This window comes from Girardinichthys multiradiatus, chromosome 21 (assembly GCF_021462225.1).
Source record: "Girardinichthys multiradiatus isolate DD_20200921_A chromosome 21, DD_fGirMul_XY1, whole genome shotgun sequence".
Classification (NCBI taxonomy): Eukaryota; Metazoa; Chordata; class Actinopteri; order Cyprinodontiformes; family Goodeidae; genus Girardinichthys; species Girardinichthys multiradiatus.
The window spans coordinates 11148677-11169962 of record NC_061813.1 but is presented as its reverse complement, the minus strand read 5'-3'; the positions used below and the strand labels follow the sequence as shown (position 1 = coordinate 11169962).

Genomic DNA, 21286 nt, shown 5'->3' with positions numbered 1-21286 from the left:
AAAAGCAGCACAGGAGCGCTGAGGTCTTGATTTAAAAAAAAAACAAAAAAGAAAAACAACAAGAAAACCAAATCAACTTTTGGCATGTTATATAAACTCAACTGTGATTTACTATAACCCTGAGACAAAGATCATGAGAAGAGAGACAGAGTTTGTTTGACCTGAATAGTGTTGTCTCATCACCACATTCATTAAGTAGACAGATATGTATAAAATGGAACAGCCTGTGGATGAGCTGTTTAAAAATATCTCTTTCAGAGAGCTATTTGGTTTTTTTGCAAGATCCCCATCCTTTGGAAAAATACACTAGTAAGTGGGCTTTATGTTGGCAACACCTCCAAGAAGTGTGGTAAATAACTGAGATTATAGCAAAACATGTTGATTAGTTGTAGTTTTTCCTTCAGGAGACTTTTTCATAATTGTTTTACTTTCTTTGAAGTAAGATGTGGTAGTTCCCCACATTTTCAGTTTATTTTTGAATGCCAGGAAATCTCTAAATGCCTTTCAGGTACTTTCTAGATTTACAAATGATTCCTTAACTATTTTAAAGCATGCTACTTTTGTTAATGTGACACTGAGTTGTTCTTTACTGTCTGTAAAAGAATAAATTCAAGAAGCTGATCACTTAAAAAAAATCCGTTATAAAAGGTACTTATTAATGTCAATGATATGCCACACTTATTGAATATTACATTTAAAAACAACAACATTGACCAAAGAGATCTACAATTTAGAAAAACGTGAAAATAACTAGAGAATAAAATCACAGGTAAAACACAATAAAATTAGTAAAGTCCTCATAGAATAGATAAGACAAAACTATTTATCATCTCTTAAAAAAAAAAAAAAGCTTTAACAAACATGTAAATACATACATGCTTACAGATAAGCTATAACACAATTTTCTGGCAGCCGCAGCAAAATCTGAGTTTATATCATGGAACATCCAGGATAAAATTGGCTGACTAACCAAAGTGTTTTAATGATCTATGGTAAATGAGTAGATCACAAAAGTTGGACAGGGCCAAGTTATTTAAAATGTTCAGAAATTGACTTTAAAATTTTTAAATAAATGTAAACATGGATATGAAGCCAATAGAATGAGTTCAGGATCAAAGCATGTATTTGTTTATGCTTTTTAGTAACAGATATAACTCAAAATGCAGCTTTTGGACAGTTTCAAAATCGTTAGCTTTATTGTATATTTGCCTTATCCATATGTGCCAAAATATGGCTCAGGCGATTATGTCATGAGGCTAACAGAATGCAAATTTTGGCAAACATCAAGGGCATTACATCAATTCAGCCTAGAGGTAATAAAAGCATAAAAAATATCTTTTACAGGATTTTTAAAAAACAAAACTGTTGTAAGTTTGATTTTATACCAGCACTAATCTGTTTGTCCAGTTTAGGAGAGCTGTCCGTTATTGTGCCCTAATTCTTCACAACAACAACACTGATCAGATGGGACACTCAGACCATCATGACCTGGCACAAAGATTATGCTTTCCAAACCAAATTACGTCTATCTTATTTGCTCTGATGTTTGGAAAATATAACTTCATTCACATCTTGAATTCATTCAGACTTATGCAAATATGTTTTGTTGTAAAATAACGGACAAGTGAAGTTCTGTTAAATCTGCTGCCTTATAGCAGAAACACTCCGGCACAAACATGACATTCACAACTGCAAAAGTGAAGTTTCAGGATAGCAATATAACTGCTTCTAGTTTGCTTATCCTGACAAACATCTGTTTAACCTCAGTCACAGTGAAGTTGTCATTGTGTTTTTATCACTTTCTGTTTTTCATTAGCTGGATACAGATATAATGTGCACCAAAGCTCTGCAGAAATCCAAGATATCCCCCCTGCAACATCTTTCTGCAAATATGATTACTTTCAGAGTCTTCGCTTTGGCTCACAATCATTCAATTCAATGTTAGATCAAAGTGAAACAATTGTTCATACTCTTCACACAGAATACTTTCTTTGGAAGCTTTTTGAGTATTATAGTCAATTAAATTTGACTATGTGCAGCTACCACTCTGCAGACATACTGTGAGGTCAAAGGCTTCAATATGTCCAAATGTAGAGATAAAAAAAGGTTGGTTTCCCTTGTAATAATTTGAGTTTAGTCAAGGTGTTTGTTTGGGAAGAGAAATAGCAAAAATAAGGGATGAAAATGAGACTGACTGGATCTTGTGGCAAATCATACTGAATGATATATTTTGCAAAGTAGTTCTTAAAGCTGACCAGTAAAATCATTTGTTTTCATTATGGCATCAGGTTTGAACTTCATACATTTCTATTGAGACAGATCTTCTTTCATTCATAACCCTGTCCATACAACTTACATCTCAGTGCTAAGCTGGCGGAGAAAAAGAAGAAACTCACCCTGGAGCCGGGTTGGTTTTAATGACTTCATCTCGCAGGCTAGATGATAGTGTAGGATGACATGAAGGGCTTTCTGCTAACTTCCTAAAGCCTTCTGGGCCAGGCTGTCCTTGTCATGTGGAATTCAGTCAAGAAGTATAGATCAAACTTACAACTAGCTAAATTGTAGGGACTCACTGTGAGAGTGTTTGGACCATTGGCTACTGATAAGGTGTAGCAGATGACTGCTGAGCAAAAGAACCTAGTTCAAACATGGGTGCTTTTCTTCTTCAGGCAGGGTCAAAGGGTGATTTAAATCATATCTGGGTTCAGATTAGCCTGTTACATCCTTCCTAATAAAAAACATGTAAAGACTGTGTTTCTAAACCTTAAAAGAGATCAATACTGTGATCCTACCAGTGATGCTTGTTCAATAAGGAATATATTAAAATTTTACATTTTAGAAAATAAACATATAGGTTCATGTAAAACTGGCCTTTATAGAGTCAACAATTTCTCAAGTATTCTAAGTATTTAATATGTTATGAGTTTTCTGTCTCAGTTATTGTAGTGAAGTATGAAGTTTGTTATATGCTCGCTATATAGCCTTGAAAACGAATAGAAACACAAGGAAATGTTCTAGTAAAGAAGTCTGACCAACATTTTTATGCTTTTAGTGAATAACCAGTCCTGTAAGTTGTATTACAACTGCTGTTTCCATCTGTGTCTGCAAGAGTCTGAAAACCTAACGTGTGCTGATACCGACATAACAACCACTGTTTAAAATTTAAAGTCCAATAAAGCATCAATAAAATCAAACCTGATTGTTTATGATGTAACAGTGATTCATGGATGTTTATTTGCTTTGCCGAAATTCCTGTAAAATCCAAACACACTGACAAAGCATTATTTTGAACAGTTTTGTATTTTTCTGGACCATTAAATGTAGAGAAATCTGCGCAGAAATCAGTGACTTTGGTTTTACCCTGAATGCAAGAGCCAGCATTGAGAGTAACAGACTGAGACATGGCATTTGTGTGAAATTTTAGAATTTCTGTGAAAACCTCTGTTCTTTATTAGTACTGTGACTGATCACAGTGATTTATATCTACAGCAGTCTCTACCTGTCTAAAATAACATTGTTTCTAGGTGTCTTGGTCTAACCTTTCTGCAATTGTCATAATAGAACCTCTTCACATACTACTGGACGGTTTTCAGTAGTATGTGTTCTGTGTTTTTCCAGAATGATTTCTTGAAAAGTTCCATTAAAAAACTTTGAATGATATTTTGTCACCTACCATGCAATCAAATACAGTATAATATCTACATGGACTCTGCATATGTGTCCTGGACACTCAGTAAACAACAGGATTCAGATTGAGAATGTAGGTTTCATCTGGAAGCAGATGTAGTCTTTACAAGATACATTTTGTGTATTAGTTCTCTGGAATCAGCGCTAAGCTTTTCCATGACAACAAAGCAAGAAATAATAAACTGCATTGTTTAAATGCTGCCTAACAGCTTGAAACTATCGTGTTTATTTGCTCCTTAAACTATTTTTTTATGTTTTTATCACACTATGAATGTGACACTTAGATCAGATGAATCTTAGGCCTAGTTGCAGCTAAAAATGGGAAATGCTTTGTGCCAAAAACTGACCATGGATGCAGTTGGCGAGAGTAAAATAGTGTGGAATCTGTTGTCCTGTCAGTATTGGTCTGGTCTTAGGATTGCACTCAGACGAAGTCCTTTAAGTTTTCCATTTATACTATGTTTCAAAGTCATTTTAGAAAATATGCATTCATATATTTTCTTACTTAACTCCTTTAAAATTAAGTCTTAATTTAATTCATAAAATTTGTTGTGTTATTTAAATAGAATCAAGAGCTGTAAGAATAAACAAAAGTTTATAGCTAGCTGTGTGTTGAAGTGAAAACTACTCAGAAAAAAACTCAGAGACCATTAAAACTAAATTCATGCGGATTAACTGTTTAACTGTGAGTTGTTGACAGCAGCACATCTACTGCTCATTGCTCTCTTCCATGAAATAACCACCAAAAAGGTATTGATTTATCACCTATTCAGCATTATTTATTGAAAAACATCCAATAAAATCCCCAGTCCATAATGTTACAATAAAAGCATTTACTATTTTACTTTTATCTGTGCGAAAGCAACAAACAATGACACGCATGCAGTAGTTGACCTAGTTCAGTCAAGTCTGACTTTTGGGACTGAACTCCTTTTTCCTGGGATCCACATTGTCTGGGGAAACATTCTCTCACATGCATACACACTTCTGTTTTATTGTTGCTGAAGTATTTCAGTGTTTGCTGCTAGAGACCTCGTCTCAGAGGGCACTAGGAAGGCTGGCATCTTTCTTCTCTCTTTCCAGTAAATTGTCTGTATTGTCTTTCTGTCAAGAGTGAAGAGTGTCTCTGTTTCCCGTTCAAAATGAAAACTGAATAGTGGATTCAGAAGTCATGTGGGAATGAAGCTGCTTCCTACTATATTCCTGTTTAAGTCCTATAAAAGCAGAGTTCCTCCAAGGTAGTTTTATTATTAAACCAGGGAGTGGTGCTAAAGCTGGTTCTTAAATGATTTTGTAGAAAGACTATTAGGAATCTTTTTGTTTTCCACAGCCAGAAATCAAAATTGAAGACACATTATTAGGTCACTAAAGCCCTCTCTTCCTGCAAATGTTAGTTCCTCCCTCTGCAGAGAATTGTAGTGCAGGGAGACAGCTTTTCTGTATCTAGACCAGCATCCATGCAGACAAAAGTCTCAAGATATCACAGAAAAGTAACATACTCTGTCATGACCCAGCAGAACACTTTGAATTCCACCCAACTGATCTCCTAGGATGTGCAACCCTTTCACAACAGCAGTGCGTTAAAAGCAACACAAAGACTTCAAAGACCGGACTTGATGTTCCAAAGAATCTCCTTTAATTCCTCACATTTAAATTCACTTAACAGGTGTTTTTCAAAGGCTAGAATACATGGCAAGGTACAAATCAGTGTTACAGCTGCTTTAGGAATGTCTACTTTGATGTATAAGGGGATAATCCTGTATTTGCTTTGTTTTCTGTTCAACATTATCACATAAAAATATTTTAAAGAATGATTTGCTGAATAAAACCAACCTTTTCGATGACTAATTCTCTGTTTAATTAGCTGCCTTTATTTATTAAAATAATATTTGCGGAAATATTATTTCCTAGATTGAAAACTAACAACTTTTTTGGGTAAATGATCTTTAGCTAACTTATAGCAGGCAAGCACATGTTCTTAGCGGTTAGCGGTAAGAGCTAACAAAAGAAGCTCATAGCTTATCATCAGAATCAAACACATACCTTTAAAATATCACTAATAAAAGGGTTAAAATGCATAAGCGTGGACGGCACGTCCACATCTTCTGTGTTGAAAATCACTCTTTAAATAAAGTTTGTCTTAACTTTTAAAACAGAGAACACATAAACTGAGCACATGTGCTGAACAGCTAATCTGCTAGCACGAAGATAACTGACTTTTCAACACAAACAAAACCAAACGTCATAAAACTAACCTTGTTTAGATTATTTCATTCTAAACTACTTCCTTCTGCCCAAAACACTACCTTTTACGTGAACCGTGCTGAGGAAAAGTTGTCCGGGGCGACGAGGTTGAGGAAAGCATCCACAGTAAACAAAGGGTTAACTTGCAGCTAACCTCCGTAGATGTGGGGTGGGGGGGCTCATTCTGCCGGGCTGGCTGAATTGCAGGTTACTGCTGTAGCCACGGTGATGCAGTCCCGTTGTCCTTCCTTGAGAACGGGAGAAACTGCTCCACTCGGTGTTGTAGAGACAGGGTCTCTGCTGGGAACTCTCTGGAACACAGTTTGCTTCTGTAGACCTCAGAAAGAAAAGGCAAGCCATGCTTGTACCTTACTGGGTGTTCGTCTCAGTTTTCAGTCGGTTCTCGGGGCCTGGTCCCTGTCCCTAGCCTTTTGCCCGATGTATGTGCTGGCTCCCTGCGAGAACATTTTGCCCCCCGGTCCTTCCCTCCCCATCCCCGGACACCTCCCTCCGCCCACTCTACCACTCATGTAGGGCCTTGGGGTGCAGGTGCATCATTCGAGTGCTGCAAGGGTTTTCCATCTCTGGGACGTGGCAGACCCTCTTCCCCACCTGTTTTTCTTTTTAAGTGCACACTACAACACGCATCAACACCACATTTGAGCGGGCGGAGGTAGGCTTGGGGTCTTCTCACACCCCTGTTTGTTGTTTGCCTTCTGGGGTTGGAGGCTGGGAGAGGGAGCGGGCCTTCTGGTCGGGATCTGGGCTTGGGTTGGGGTTTGGGTCTTATCTGGTGCTGGGGCTGGCTTTTCGGCCCTCTCGGGATGGTTTGGATTGCCTTCAATCTTGGTCCCTGGCTTTGGTGCCCGGTCCGTCGGTTGGGTGGGCGCCGGGCTCTGATGAGGGGGTCTTGGCCGGGCAGTTTGCAGTGTTGATTGAGATTTGGCTTTGCTTTGGAGGAGGGGCAGGCTGGCCTTCTTGGTGCATCGAGGTATGCTGTGCGGGAGGGTGGGTGGCCGGCATCCCTGAGCATCTCCGGGGTTTGGGTGTGGGATTGGCGGGGTGCCCGGTCCTTGGCGTGCTCACAGGACACGGTTGTGGTGGAAGTAGGTTAATGCAATTTATTTTGAAAGTTCCAGAAAAATTCTTACTGGCCTTTAATGTTGTAACTCATAGCTGGGGTCCCAACACATGTAACGGGCTCTGAGGTTGTACATCTCAAGGAGACTCTGGTACATTGCAGGGTCTAGGAATCAAACTGCCAAGGTTCCAAGCTGACAGCAACCATTGTGCAGATGGGCTAATAACACCTCAAGACTGACTACTGGCATTTATCAGGATTTTTTACAGAGCATGTACCATATTTATTAGAAAATCGGATCCTAAGAGACCCCCACAATAAAAAACAAATCAAATCAAAACAAATTTATTTATATACCACATTTAAACAACTGCTGCTGGCCAAAGTGCAGTACACAAAAACAAGTAACAGTCAAGTCAAATTTATTTATATAGCGCTTTTCAGCAACAAGGCCCTCAAAGCGGTGTACATGAGGAAAAACATTACAATGACACAGAAAATCAAACACAGAAAAACAAATCAAATGACATTAATAATCCTAGCGAGTTTACTAGTAAGAGCTGGTTCTTATCCAATCTTTCTAATAGAGATAATTAGCTCATTAGGTCGTCTGTGGTAAGGAATTCATCCTGTGCTAGAAGAACAAATTATAATATTAATCCTTGAGGTCGCTGGTATGAGGCAGTTGTGGTCCCATCATTCAAATAGTAACAGTCATGGGCACTCACTGAAGTCTAAATAGAGAAGTTGGGTCACTGGTATAAAACATTTTTACTCCAAACCTTTAAAATTCTAATCATGTTTGGCTTTCACTGGTATGAAATTGTTGTTGTAATCCTTCTAAGAAATCTAAAAATCTCTGGTCATTGGTGTAAAAACAGCTTAAGTCAAATTTTGAAATACTAATAATATTTGGTTTTTGCTGGTTATCCTTCTGAGTAATCTGAGAATCTATGAAAAGTTATGAAATCACACATTTAGGTAAAGTAAGATAGGAGGAAAAATGTTTCTTTCAGACTCTATTCTGAGCAGAATACAGTCTGAAGTAGTACAAAAAAAAACTTATCAGGGGTAAGCAACACACACTTAAGTAAAGATTTAGCAAGGGTACGGTGGAATCTTGAGGGTGTGAATGAAAGTCTGAGTGTGTTTGCAAGAATTAGACTGTCAACACTGATAGAAGCACCATTGTCCTTGAGAAGAGAGGTGGAAGTCAATCAGCTGCATAGTCCTATCAGCACACAGCTGGTAGGGGGGTGCTGGGGAAGAGCGTCATGTTTATATAACATCCAGGAGATATTTTGTCGATAGCCAGTTAGCAGAAGTTGCCAAGGCCACATTGGGGAGCCAGATTTGGAAAAACAATAAATGTTGTGGTTGTGGCAGTTGTGAATTTCCAACTACCTTAAGAGTTTTACTGGTATGTCTTAGTTGCGAATCCAAATAGCCAAATTTCTGTTACTTTCCTTAGATCTCGAGCGTACAACTTCTCCAAGATTATATCCTTTAACCTCTGAGTCAACCGCTGCCAGGTGGCGATTCTGGTCAAGAATCGTGTCCAGCTTGCGATTCTGCTCTCTTAACCTTTCAGTCTGAGTGTCGATCGCTCTACAGACTCCATCCGACATCGCAGGCAGCTTTGGAATGCTTTGAACAGCCGCCCACATTTTGCGAATCACTCGATAAGCCAGGTAACCACCAACTTCAAAAAGCAGGAATCCTGTTATCAAAAGTCCAAATATGTACACATCTTCTACGTTCTCGACCGACATCGTAGTCAGGCACACAATCTTCCACTGCTGCCAAGAATCCATTGTGTATTCAGAGAAGAATGTCCTGCCTAGACAAGAGGGTTCTCCTTTACCCTGTCTTCCCGTTGAAAAAATTTGATCAATTACGTTGAGAGACCAGCTGACCAAATCCATTATTTACAAGTTTGGAGGATATGCAAAGCGAGGCTCTGAGAAAAGTACATACAAAAGCAGAAGCAGGGATCAGCAAGGAGGGAGGGACAGAGAGAAAACGCGTGTGTCTTCCACCGAGAGCAAGATAAAGAGATCAGTAATTCCAACAGAAAAGAAAATACAGACACAGTATAAGACAGAAATAGAAACATAAAGAAAATACAAAGTTATATCTCTGTTAAAATATCTTTATGGAAGACATGTCAAAGCATACATTAATGCAATGCTATGTTTGTAATAAACACCTATAGCCAACAGGATCCATCAGCATATGTGGGGTTACATCTGGGTGATTGCTTGAATACAATTCTGTTTTTCAAGGTGTTTCACCTTGATTACCAAAATTATTTTGGTAATACAAAAAGAGTATTACATGAGAGAATTTAACTTTAAGTTTTTTTTAGCTGTTTTGTTGCTCATCATCTCATGGTAAAGGTCAGCAGTTGATATTTATTCAGTTATTTTGTTTTCACTTTCTGATGCTTTATCATATTATAGTGCTAAGATCCTACAAAGTGATTTTCTTAGCCATTTTTGGACTTTAGATGACTAGTGCCTTTTTAAGGTATTTAATCATAGGTCATCTCCATCTCTAACACTTTAGGTTCCCACCATCCCAGTACTTCAGTGTTCCCCTCCAAAAATGAAATTCTTTGACCCGTTGTGGATAATTTGGGCCAGTGTGTATGCAGTTGAAATCCCTCTGCACACAGAGGACATCAATATGTAGTCAGTGGTTAAAGAGAGCTAAAATGGCTCAGTACCATAATTTATTCAGACATTGAACCTGTCCATGCTTGAAGGGTTCAAAGTAGCCTTGGGAAAAAATAGCTTTTAGAGATTTCATGAAGCCCTGGCTACTTGGCATTTATATTTAAATCAGGCTGATGTGAAAGCATAAGCCCAAGGTACACAAGGGCATCAGGGCCACACGTAAAAATACTCACAAATGCTCTTTATTCCTGGTTGGTCATCAGTGCTAAATGCTCACTGTGAGCACAAGTTTTTAAGCGAGTGAGAACCTCACTGACCCGGGGTTCCTCATAGTCTGAAATAGCACTGAAAAGTATGAAATGCAATATGGAAAAAAACATTTTTCAAGGCTTTATTTTGTGTCACATTGTCTAAAGGATGCATCCATTCTTCCATCCATCCATCCATCCATCCATCCATCCATCCATTTAAGTTTAAGACCTGACTACTGTAGAAACATCTGCTATAAATACATTGTAAACATTTGTACTTTAAAAAGTGTCTAGAAATTGTAGGAAATATGAATGTGGAAAAGGTTTTTGACTTTATTAGTCACCATAGGACAAAGAAATGTCTATGTGAGTATAGAGACTTTAATGTGTTCCGGTGCTGTAATCACGTCCATGGCTTGCAGGTGTATAAGGTTTGGTGTGGAGAAACTTGGTTGGCCTGACCTCAACCTTCTTAGTAACCTTTCGGATGAATTAGAGCAGAGACTGCAATTCTGTTTTTCTCATGTAACTCTGAACAAATTTCTAAACCTTGTGGAAGATGTATACAGAATAGTAACAGTTGCAATTGCTGGCAAATTGGACCTCATAGATTAAGAATAGGATGTCATCAAAGTTCATGTACATGTAAAAGTGGACAGACAAATACTTTTGGCAATATAGTGTAAGCTGAATAAACACATTCCTATAGAAAAACTTTTATTTTTGTCAACATCAATTTAACATGCATATATGTGTATATGGATATATGTGTATATATATTTTGAAATGCTTTTCCCATAAGGAGTTCTATTTCTCCTCTGAAGATGGTCAGTGTGAAAGTTAAGTAAAGGACAAAGCAATATGAGGTTCCTTTAGAATCCAACTACTCTGCGCTAAATTTTAGTTTGTGTACATGTCCATGACCCTGTGCCCTCACCATAATCCCTCACTACAGGGGGTGGATTAGGACCTCATTTTATTAGCCAACCACCTCAGCGGTCTCTTTCACTTTTCAGTCAGGATCGATTCCTAGGCTACTCTGAAGTGGCAGTGAAGGATATTAAACGTGGGACCCTTTGGACTGCAGAGATAATCCCATCACAAATTAAGTAGAGGAAAATTGGTTTGATAAAATGGGAGGGAAGACTTTATGAGGTGACCTCCTTTACAGTCAACACACAGAAAAGAACGCACTCCTTTATTTATCATGTGTGAGAACTGGTACAGAACTGTGCCACCATTTTATTAAAGAGAAGAATTTAGAAAATGGAAATTTTGGCAATGTTTACATAACACAGGCAAAACGTAACTTGGTTTATGTGTAGGCTTCTCCAAAGTTTTTGAAATAAATGCTTACAGCCATAAATAAAAAGATAATTAATAGATAAATAGGAGAGACGTTGCTGTTTTGTACAGAATAAGTTATCAACAGTTAAACAAATTAATCTAGTCCTGCAAATGTACAACAAATACAGCTCTTAAATTCTTATTAAGATTTTATATTATATAATGTAACACCATGTGATATTGCATCAATACAGGTAATAAGAATACTCTAAAAATTATATAACCTTCATTGAAAGTATTTAAATGTATTAAAATATTTTAATCATAATAGCTTTAAAAGTCAAGCATCTCATCAATGACAGGCTTAATAGCCTTGCCTGCTGATGGAGGTCAGAGGACTCGGTGGCACCGATTGTCTGGCAGCATCACTTCTGTCAGTGTGCCCCAGGGCAGCTGTGGCTACAATGTCGCTCACCACTGTCAGTGTATGAATGTGTGAATGAATGGGTGAATGACTGATTGTAATTTAAAGCGCTTTGGGGTCCCCGGACTAGATAAAGCACTATACAAGTGCAGGCAATTTACCAATTACCATTCCTGGATTCTGGAAGCAAAACATCAAATAAAGTAAGATGGGCATTGTTTACTTTAAGATTTTAAACCCTCCAGTAACACCTCAGCCATGAGGTGTTCCAGAAAAAACATAAACCCTTTTAATCTATAACAAGTCAACAGCATTTTGTAAATTCACCAGTAGGGCACAACATTATGACCTATCGATGACCTATCGATATTACTACCTCCGTCTTTTGCTGGCAAAACAGTAAACTGACCCATCAAGGCAGGAATTCCACCAGACCCCTCAAAGTCACAAGGTACAGTTGTGTCTGCCACCAAAATGTTAGTTGCAGATCCTTTAAGTCCTGTCTGTCCTGTGGGTGCTCAATGAATTTGACTTTTTTGTATATATAACTTTTTACTGCCTGTATTCATTAACTATTCCTGCTGAAAGCCATGGACTTAAAATGACCCAGCCATTACTGAAAAGGGTAGGGGTTAGTGTGGCTTTATTAAATCTACATCCTAATTGTAAATTATACCATGCCTGCTAGCTGGCTTCTTTGTGTTTTTTTCATCTGATTTCTATAATATTTACACACCCCTGTAGTCATCATATAAAATTTATGAAACATTTGCTACCAAGAAATACTCAAAGTAAAAGCTGCTGTTTGGTTTCATGTGGCATGGCTTTCCTCAAAAGAATTTCTTTGGTAATGACAGATATTTGATTTTTTGGAAATTCCTCTGCCAGCCACCTGCTTTTACATGAAAACTTAAATTTTTATTTCCTTCCAAAAACAAAAAACAAAACAAACAACCTGGTTGAAAACCACAGTCGTCTGGTTGCTGAAAATCTTCAAGATGTTTCTAGATGTTATTATGTATTCCTACAAAACAATAAATTTTTGTGGATGCATTATAAACTTTGTAAATAAAACTGCAATTTAAATACTATAATCAAATTAAACGCTGCTCCCTGTTATTTTAGGTATTCAGCCTCATAACTGGGCTGACTTCCTTCCCGGTTTAGCTGCAGACAGTCACAGGAAATCTTTTTAGTCCTATCACAATGTTAAATATGCAAAAACGATTTCAATATGAATGAAAAATTTGTTGATTTTGAGACAATAGCCCCTTTCAGATCATATTTTTTTCTGGGCTTCATGGCAGATGGGCAAACACAAAACCATGACTGAAAGAAAACCATCACAAGTTTTGTGTACAGGTCCTTCTCAAAATATTAGCATATTGTGATAAAGTTCATTATTTTCCATAATGTCATGATGAAAATTTAACATTCATATATTTTAGATTCATTGCACACTAACTGAAATATTTCAGGTCTTTTATTGTCTTAATACGGATGATTTTGGCATACAGCTCATGAAAACCCAAAATTCCTATCTCACAAAATTAGCATATTTCATCCGACCAATAAAAGAAAAGTGTTTTTAATACAAAAAACGTCAACCTTCAAATAATCATGTACAGTTATGCACTCAATACTTGGTCGGGAATCCTTTTGCAGAAATGACTGCTTCAATGCGGCGTGGCATGGAGGCAATCAGCCTGTGGCACTACTGAGGTCTTATGGAGGCCCAGGATGCTTCGATAGCGGCCTTTAGTTAATCCAGAGTGTTGGGTCTTGAGTCTCTCAACGTTCTCTTCACAATATCCCACAGATTCTCTATGGGGTTCAGATCAGGAGAGTTGGCAGGCCAATTGAACACAGTGATACCATGGTCAGTAAACCATTTACCAGTGGTTTTGGCACTGTGAGCAGGTGCCAGGTCGTGCTGAAAAATGAAATCTTCATCTCCATAAAGCTTTTCAGCAGATGGAAGCATGAAGTGCTCCAAAATCTCCTGATAGCTAGCTGCATTGACCCTGCCCTTGATAAAACACAGTGGACCAACACCAGCAGCTGACACGGCACCCCAGACCATCACTGACTGTGGGTACTTGATACTGGACTTCTGGCATTTTGGCATTTCCTTCTCCCCAGTCTTCCTCCAGACTCTGGCACCTTGATTTCCGAATGACATGCAGAATTTGCTTTCATCCGAAAAAAGTACTTTGGACCACTGAGCAACAGTCCAGTGCTGCTTCTCTGTAGCCCAGGTCGGGCGCTTCTGCCGCTGTTTCTGGTTCAAAAGTGGCTTGACCTGGGGAATGCGGCACCTGTAGCCCATTTCCTGCACACGCCTGTGCACGGTGGCTCTGGATGTTTCTACTCCAGACTCAGTCCACTGCTTCCGCAGGTCCCCCAAGGTCTGGAATCGGCCCTTCTCCACAATCTTCCTCAGGGTCCGGTCACCACTTCTCGTTGTGCAGCGTTTTCTGCCACACTTTTTCCTTCCCACAGACTTCCCACTGAGGTGCCTTGATACAGCACTCTGGGAACAGCCTATTCGTTCAGAAATTTCTTTCTGTGTCTTACCCTCTTGCTTGAGGGTGTCAATAGTGGCCTTCTGGACAGCAGTCAGGATGGCAGTCTTACCCATGATTGGGGTTTTGAGTGATGAACCAGGCTGGGAGTTTTAAAGGCCTCAGGAATCTTTTGCAGGTGTTTAGAGTTAACTCGTTGATTCAGATGATTACGTTCATAGCTCGTTTAGAGACCCTTTTAATGATATGCTAATTTTGTGAGATAGAAATTTTGGGTTTTCATGAGCTGTATGCCAAAATCATCCGTATTAAGACAATAAAAGACCTGAAATATTTCAGTTAGTGTGCAATGAATCTAAAATATATGAATGTTAAATTTTCATCATGACATTATGGAAAATAATGAACTTTATCACAATATGCTAATTTTTTGAGAAGGACCTGTAAATCTTGTCACAAGCCACAAGTAGGTGACACAGCAAAAATATGAACTGGGACAAAGAAGTTGGTTACACTTGTTGGAAAAGATGGATGGAGCTCAATACATGCTGATCATGGAATAAACCTGTTAGTGGCTGCAAAAAAATTGAGACCAGAGTAGAGCTTCACCTTCCAGCAGGACAGTCAACATCCAGACCAAAATCCAATTGAGAATCTGTGGCAAGACTTTTAGTGACTGAGCTTGAGCTATTTTACAAAGAAGGGCAAACATTTCTGTCTCTACATGTGCAAAGCTGGCGATATACTGCAAAAGATGGAACTGCAATAAAAGCAGATACCTATAAACTCAGGGGACCTGAACACAAATACTTTAAAATGAAATTGTTGTTGTAATCCTTCTAAGAAATCTAAAAATCTCTGGTCATTGGTGTAAAAACAGCTTTAGTCAAATGTTGAAATACTAATAATATTTGGCTTTTGCCGGTTATCCTCATTTTTTTTTAAATGATTTAAAAAAAAGTTTACAATACAAACTGGGACATATTAGGAAACCATATATCATTTTCCTGGCACTTTACAATTATGCTTTACTTTGTGTTGGTCAGTAACATAAAATACCAATAAATTCCATTGAAACTTGAAATTGAACCATAACAAAACGTGAGACATTCAAGGGGGGGGGGGGGGGTGAACCTTTGCAGGGCACATTGGGTTGGCATCACCACAGCTTTCATCATAGCCAAGATAAGCATTACTTAGGTTTAAGATATTGACTTTTTATTATAAAAGGTGGTATTTGAATTTAAAAAATATTTTTTTAATGGTGTATGCTGCATTTGAAAAGATCTGTGATGTAGCATTGAGAAAATGTTTAAATAAAGCTGTACATGGTGTTATCTACTCTTTCTAACTTCAGGAACTCCTATTTTCTGTTCACTATTTTGTTGACTTTTCCCCTCTGTGTTTCCCACAACAGCCATGTCACTGAATGTCCGTCGAAGCAGCGATCCCTCCTTAGCTGACCTCTCTCCAGGTGAGGCCCTGGTTGGTCAAGAGGAACCATCAAGAAAGAATCCAACTCGGTGGTCCACAACTAATTTCCAGATGTACAACATCAAGCCAAGCTCACAGGGTGCCACAAGCACCCTAGAACAACAGGTAACAAAGTTCTGTTAGTATTGACTGTTAAACTGAGGTAAATTCATTCATTAGGTAATGCAACATGAACACTATGAAACATATTGGTACATTAAAAGCCTGACTTTATATCAGTTCTTTAATAGACTTCTGTTAGTTCATGTTGATACCGTTTTAAATCTTACCAGTACCTTATTAACTACAATGCACCTAATGTGGTTAATTACACTTCGGTCATGACTGGTAAGTTCACAGAACTCTTCTGCTTTCCCACAGTCTTCCTCATTTCCATCCTTTTCTCTTTTGCAGTTTTAAATCAAAAGAACAACTGTTAGACACTCAAACACTGCCAGCAGTGCCACAGACAGTACTTATCTGAGACTAGTTTCTTCTGATGGCACCTCTTTTATCCATAAAAAGCCAGAAGGTGTTAAACACATTACCGTTTTTTTTTACTATTCACCATTTTGCTGCTTTTTAAGACTGTAACTCGGGTATCTCCTTTTTGTGGTGTCCAAAGGGGATGGGAAGCTAATTAACATCTTATAATGGCTTTCTTTCCAAGGTCTGGAAGACCTTTACTTCTGATGGAGAATGAGATATGTTGGCAATCTAAGAGCAAATAAATAAGAACTTAGGAATTAAGAAAGCTTCTTCATGTGTGATCAGTGTGTCCAGAGCAAGGAATGGATCCTATTCAAATACATTTTTATTGTCAAAGCTATCATTGTCACTATTAGAAAGTGCTTTAATGTCTGGGATGACATGGGTATTTGGTCCTTCATTCCAACAGTCCTGTGAGCAGTTCTTGCACAGTCTATATATATATATATATATATATATATATATATATATATATATATATATATGTTGGGTGCAGAATAAGGGGCTTTTCAAGGGCAGCATTTCATGAACTATGAATGAACACATGTGGAATTATATACTGAACAAAAAAGTGTGAAACAACTGAAAATATGTCTTATATTCTAGGTTCTTCAAAGTAGCCACCTTTTGCTGTGATTACTGCTCCACACACTCTTGGTATTCTATTGATGATCTTCAAGAGGTAGTCACCTGAAATGGTTTTCCAACAGTCTTGAAGGAGTTCCCAGAGATGCTTAGCACTTGTTGGCCCTTTTGCCTTCACTCTGCGGTCCAGCTCACCCCAAACCATCTCGATTGGGTTCAGGTCCGGTGACTGTGGAGGCCAGGTCATCTGGCGCAGCACCCCATCACTCTCCTTGGTCAAATAGCCCTTACACAGCCTGGAGGTGTGTTTGGGGTCATTGTCCTGTTGAAAAATAAATGATGGTCCAACTAAACGCAAACCGGATGGAATAGCATGCCGCTGCAAGATGCTGTGGTAGCCATGCTGGTTCAGTATGCCTTCAATTTTGAATAAATCCCCAACAGTGTCACCAGCAAAGCAACCCCACACCATCACACCTCCTCCTCCATGCTTCACTGTGGGAACCAGGCATGTAGAGTCCATCCGTTCACCTCTTCTGTGCCACACACAGACACGGTGGTTGGAACCAAAGATCTCAAACTTGGACTCATCAGACCAAGCACAGATTTCCACTGGTCTAATGTCCATTCTTTGTGTTCTTTAGCCCAAACAAGAATGAGAGGAGATGAGAAAATGTTGTCTAGTCTCAATCGAAGGCTGTCCTAAATATATAGAAAGTGCCCTCGTTGGGTATTTACCAACAAAGCCCATTTTAATAAACCTCTAACTTTATTGTTAAAATTTACTGGGTATGTGTAGAAAAATAAAGTTTAGGTTTAAACAATGTATTCATATTTGACATATTTTAGATTTATTTTCAAATACTGTCCAAATTGCTGAGCAGGATAGCCCTTTAGTTTAGAGCTGATAGTTGATTCAGATCCAACATCTGTGTCATTAATTGTTAAAGTGGTGCACAATCATATTCTTACATATGCTCACAGTGTGTGCATACTGCAGGAGGGTGTGAAACTTCCAATAACAGTGCTTCACAATACAGAACAATAAAAAAAGAATTTAGGGTGAAACTGGTTAATTAGATGTTTTTTTCTGATTTTTTTCCCTGAGGGCTCATGCTGCCCTGTGAGAGAATAGCGCCCTGAATGGTGAGCAACATAGCGTAAATCAAAATCTGCGCCTTTTTGTGAGGGACCTTAAATGTCATCAAATGTGTCATCCGATTTCTACAAGATAACCTGCTCGTGTGGATCCCCTCCTTGGCCGGGAAGAAAATTGAAATTCAATGTGCTCGTCGTATATTCTCCATCCAGGACAAGTCCACCCGGCAGCGGACCCTCATCTTTTGGTTAACTCGTTACCAAGACGGAGAAAATTCTCAACGGAGCCAGGGCCCTTTTGTCCGCGCCTACACATTAGATATCCAGCGAAGGGCAGACATCAACATCCAGGCTGCTGTTCTTTCCCTACTACAGCAACAAAACCATGCAGAGGAGGAAAGCCTTCGATGCGGTCAGAAAAAAGATGGCCAATAAAGGACTGCGGCCATTCCTGAGATACCCAGGCACCTTGAAGGTCAGACACAACAGTTCGCTGCACCTTTTTAATATTGCGGCGGACGCTGAGAAATTTATGGCCATGAAGCTGGTACCCCCCGCTCCTCGTTCCCCTCCACTTTGGATGAAGAGGGCCCCTCAGCAGATACTGTGCCCGCTTCAACTTGATTCAACTTGAGCCAAATAGGTTGTTAAGGTATTGTTTCTGATACTTATACGGACTAGGACACATGACGTGTGTCATTGTTGAGGCCACAGTTAGTCAATAAGTAAGTTCTTTTTTTAAATTTTCTTCTCCATCCTAAGAGATTTATCATCTCTTGCGGATGGAAGGTTCAGTTGTAATTGATATTGTTAGGTGTTTGCTGCCAGAACCTTGTCATTTATGTAAGAACAGTAATGTGTTTTTTTCTGATTTACATGCTTAAAAGACGTGTCATTTTGTGTAGACCTACATGTGATAGCCTCCAGTTGATAAAGTACAAATTAGATCATGAATAACTCTTTTAACGTAATGTCGTGGAATGTATGGGGTCTAAATTCTCAGATAAAACGCACCAAATGCCTAGAATTCCTTAAATGTAAAGAGATCTCCATTGCTCTGATCCAAGAAACAAATTTGAAGACATCCGATGTTCATAGGTTTCAGAATAGGTTTTATAGGTGTGTTGCTCACTCTTCTGCGACAAATAGGACAAAAGGAGTGGCTATTTTATTTAGTAGGAAGTTAAGGGTAAAAGTAGAGAAATCAAGTAATGATGGCATGGGCAGATTGACTTGCCTCTGCGTTACAATTTAGAATCCAAAATTTGTCTGGCATCGATATACGCCCCAAATATCCATTATCCAAAATTCTTAAACACAATTTCTAGTTCCCATTTTGATTTTCCAGATAATCTACTCGGGGTGACTTTAACCAGGTGTGTGAAGTCAATTTAGGCAAATCCTTGAATGCAAGCTCCACTCAGAGCACCCCTCATGGGATTAACATCTTCATCTCTGTGCTTAATATTATTGACCCATGGCGCTTAAGGAACCCATTAGTTAAGAAATATATTTTTTTCTCAGCTAGACATAAGACATACTCAAGAATTGACTATATGTTTACTTCTGCCTCCCCGAATCACTGTGTTAATTCCACTGATATCCTTCCTATTGTAATATCAGATCATGACCCTGTATTTTATAACTTTAAGTTCCTACCCACCTGCAAGGATGGAGCTGCGTTTATAATTCATGGTACAAGACTCACATATGATCAGAGTGAAAGATCAAACTTTTAGCTGCCAGATTACAACTAAAAGAATCGTTTTCCACTATCAGTGTGATCCAGACATCATCTGGACTGGTCACCTATGAACCCGGTGAAATAAATAGTACTTTTGCTGAATTTTATTCTCATCTCTACACGGCTGATCTGGCTCCTGACTTGCCTGTCCTTAATTTGTATCTGTCAGAACTTAAATTACCATCACTGAAGGATAATGAGGCAGAAGTCCTTGAAACACCTCTTACTCTTTTAGAACTCAAAGAGGCATTGAGCTCGATCCAAAAAAGGAAATCTTCTGGCCTTGAAGGGCTTCCTCCAGAGTTTGTGGAATTGTGTGATATCGTTAGGCTTTTGCTTTTAAACTCCTTTAACTATGCTTTAGACACTGGTTCTTTCCACTGTGACCAAAATGCATCCCACATATCAGTACTGCTTAAGAAAGATAAATCGCCATTGGGATGCGGTAGTTGCAGGATGATATTACTTATCACAACAGAATTGAACCTTTTTGCCAAAGTATTAGTCAGCAGATTGGAACCATGTGTAGGTAGACTAATTCATTCTGACCAAACAGGCTTTTTAAAAGGGAGACTTGCATCAGATAATCTACGATGACTTCTTTGATATTACATGTGTCAGAATTGGATGCGCACCCCGCAGCTATATTCAGCTTGAATGCGTTGAAAGCCTTTGATCGCGTGAGCTGGACGTATCTGTGGCAGGTTTTGGAGAATTTTGGGTATGGCAAAAAATGTATATCAATGATCAAAATACTATACACCAATCCTTGTGCAGTTGTGCAAACAAATAACATGTCCAAATCATTCCCTTTGCAGCGTGGAACTGGTCAAGGCTGTCCACTGTTCTCGCTCCGCTTTGCTTTGTCACTTGAACCGCTAGCGCAGGTGATTGGATTGGACCCGCATATCTCACCCATTAGTATACAAAGTACACAGCACAAAACTTCACTTTACGCAGATGATGTATTACTCTTTTTTACTAAAATTTTGGAGTCTGTACCTCAAATACTTCAAGTCTCCACGCAGTTTAGCCTATTTTCTGGTTATAAAATTAATTGGGATAAATCCCTCCTCATTCCTTTAAATGTCCCTGCAATACAGGTCATCTTACCAGTTATTCAACATATTCATTGGCATTATTCTGTATTTACATATCTAGGTATAATCATAACCGAGTTCTCAGATGTATCTCAGGCAAATTATGATAAACTTAAAAAAGAGATTACGTTGGACATTACGTTGGAGGTTTGGCAGTACCTGTCTTTTAATTATACTACTGGGCATTTCAAATAAAGCAATTAACAATTTGGTGCAAAGAGTGTGGTCACACCCTGGCGTCAAGTAGAGAAAGAGATGGTAAGACTGCATAGGTTGGAAGACATTCTGTTCTGTGGGTTGAAACCTAGATCTGTGTGCAGAACGTTTGGACCAATCATAGGTAATTCCTTGAAAATTTGGTTTGCAGTCCAGAAACATGGGATGTAATGTAAAACTTTTAACTGCTCTCTCCGGTTTGTGTAACTACAATTTATTACAGCATTCTGGTCCTTATTTGAATCACAGTTGGGCTACTGGAGGAATTCACATTCTCCAAGATCTGTATGACAGAAATGGTTTGATTTTACTCCGAGAGCTTAAAGAAAGCTATTCTCTCCCTGGGTTTTCCTGGTTCTTGTATCTCCAGTTAAGATCTGCAATCCGTGGCCATGGAGTTCCGT

The 21286-nt window shown here is 38.7% G+C and overlaps 1 protein-coding gene across 1 annotated transcript in view; it reads left to right on the top strand.

The window, feature by feature from the left end:
• LOC124858061 (partitioning defective 3 homolog) overlaps nucleotides 1–21286 on the top strand; it is a 479264-nt gene that overhangs the window by 150517 nt on the left and 307461 nt on the right. The window contains exon 4 of the mRNA XM_047349799.1: nucleotides 15595–15776. Coding sequence (XP_047205755.1) covers nucleotides 15595–15776 — 182 coding nt within the window. The remainder of the gene's footprint in view (nucleotides 1–15594; nucleotides 15777–21286) is intronic.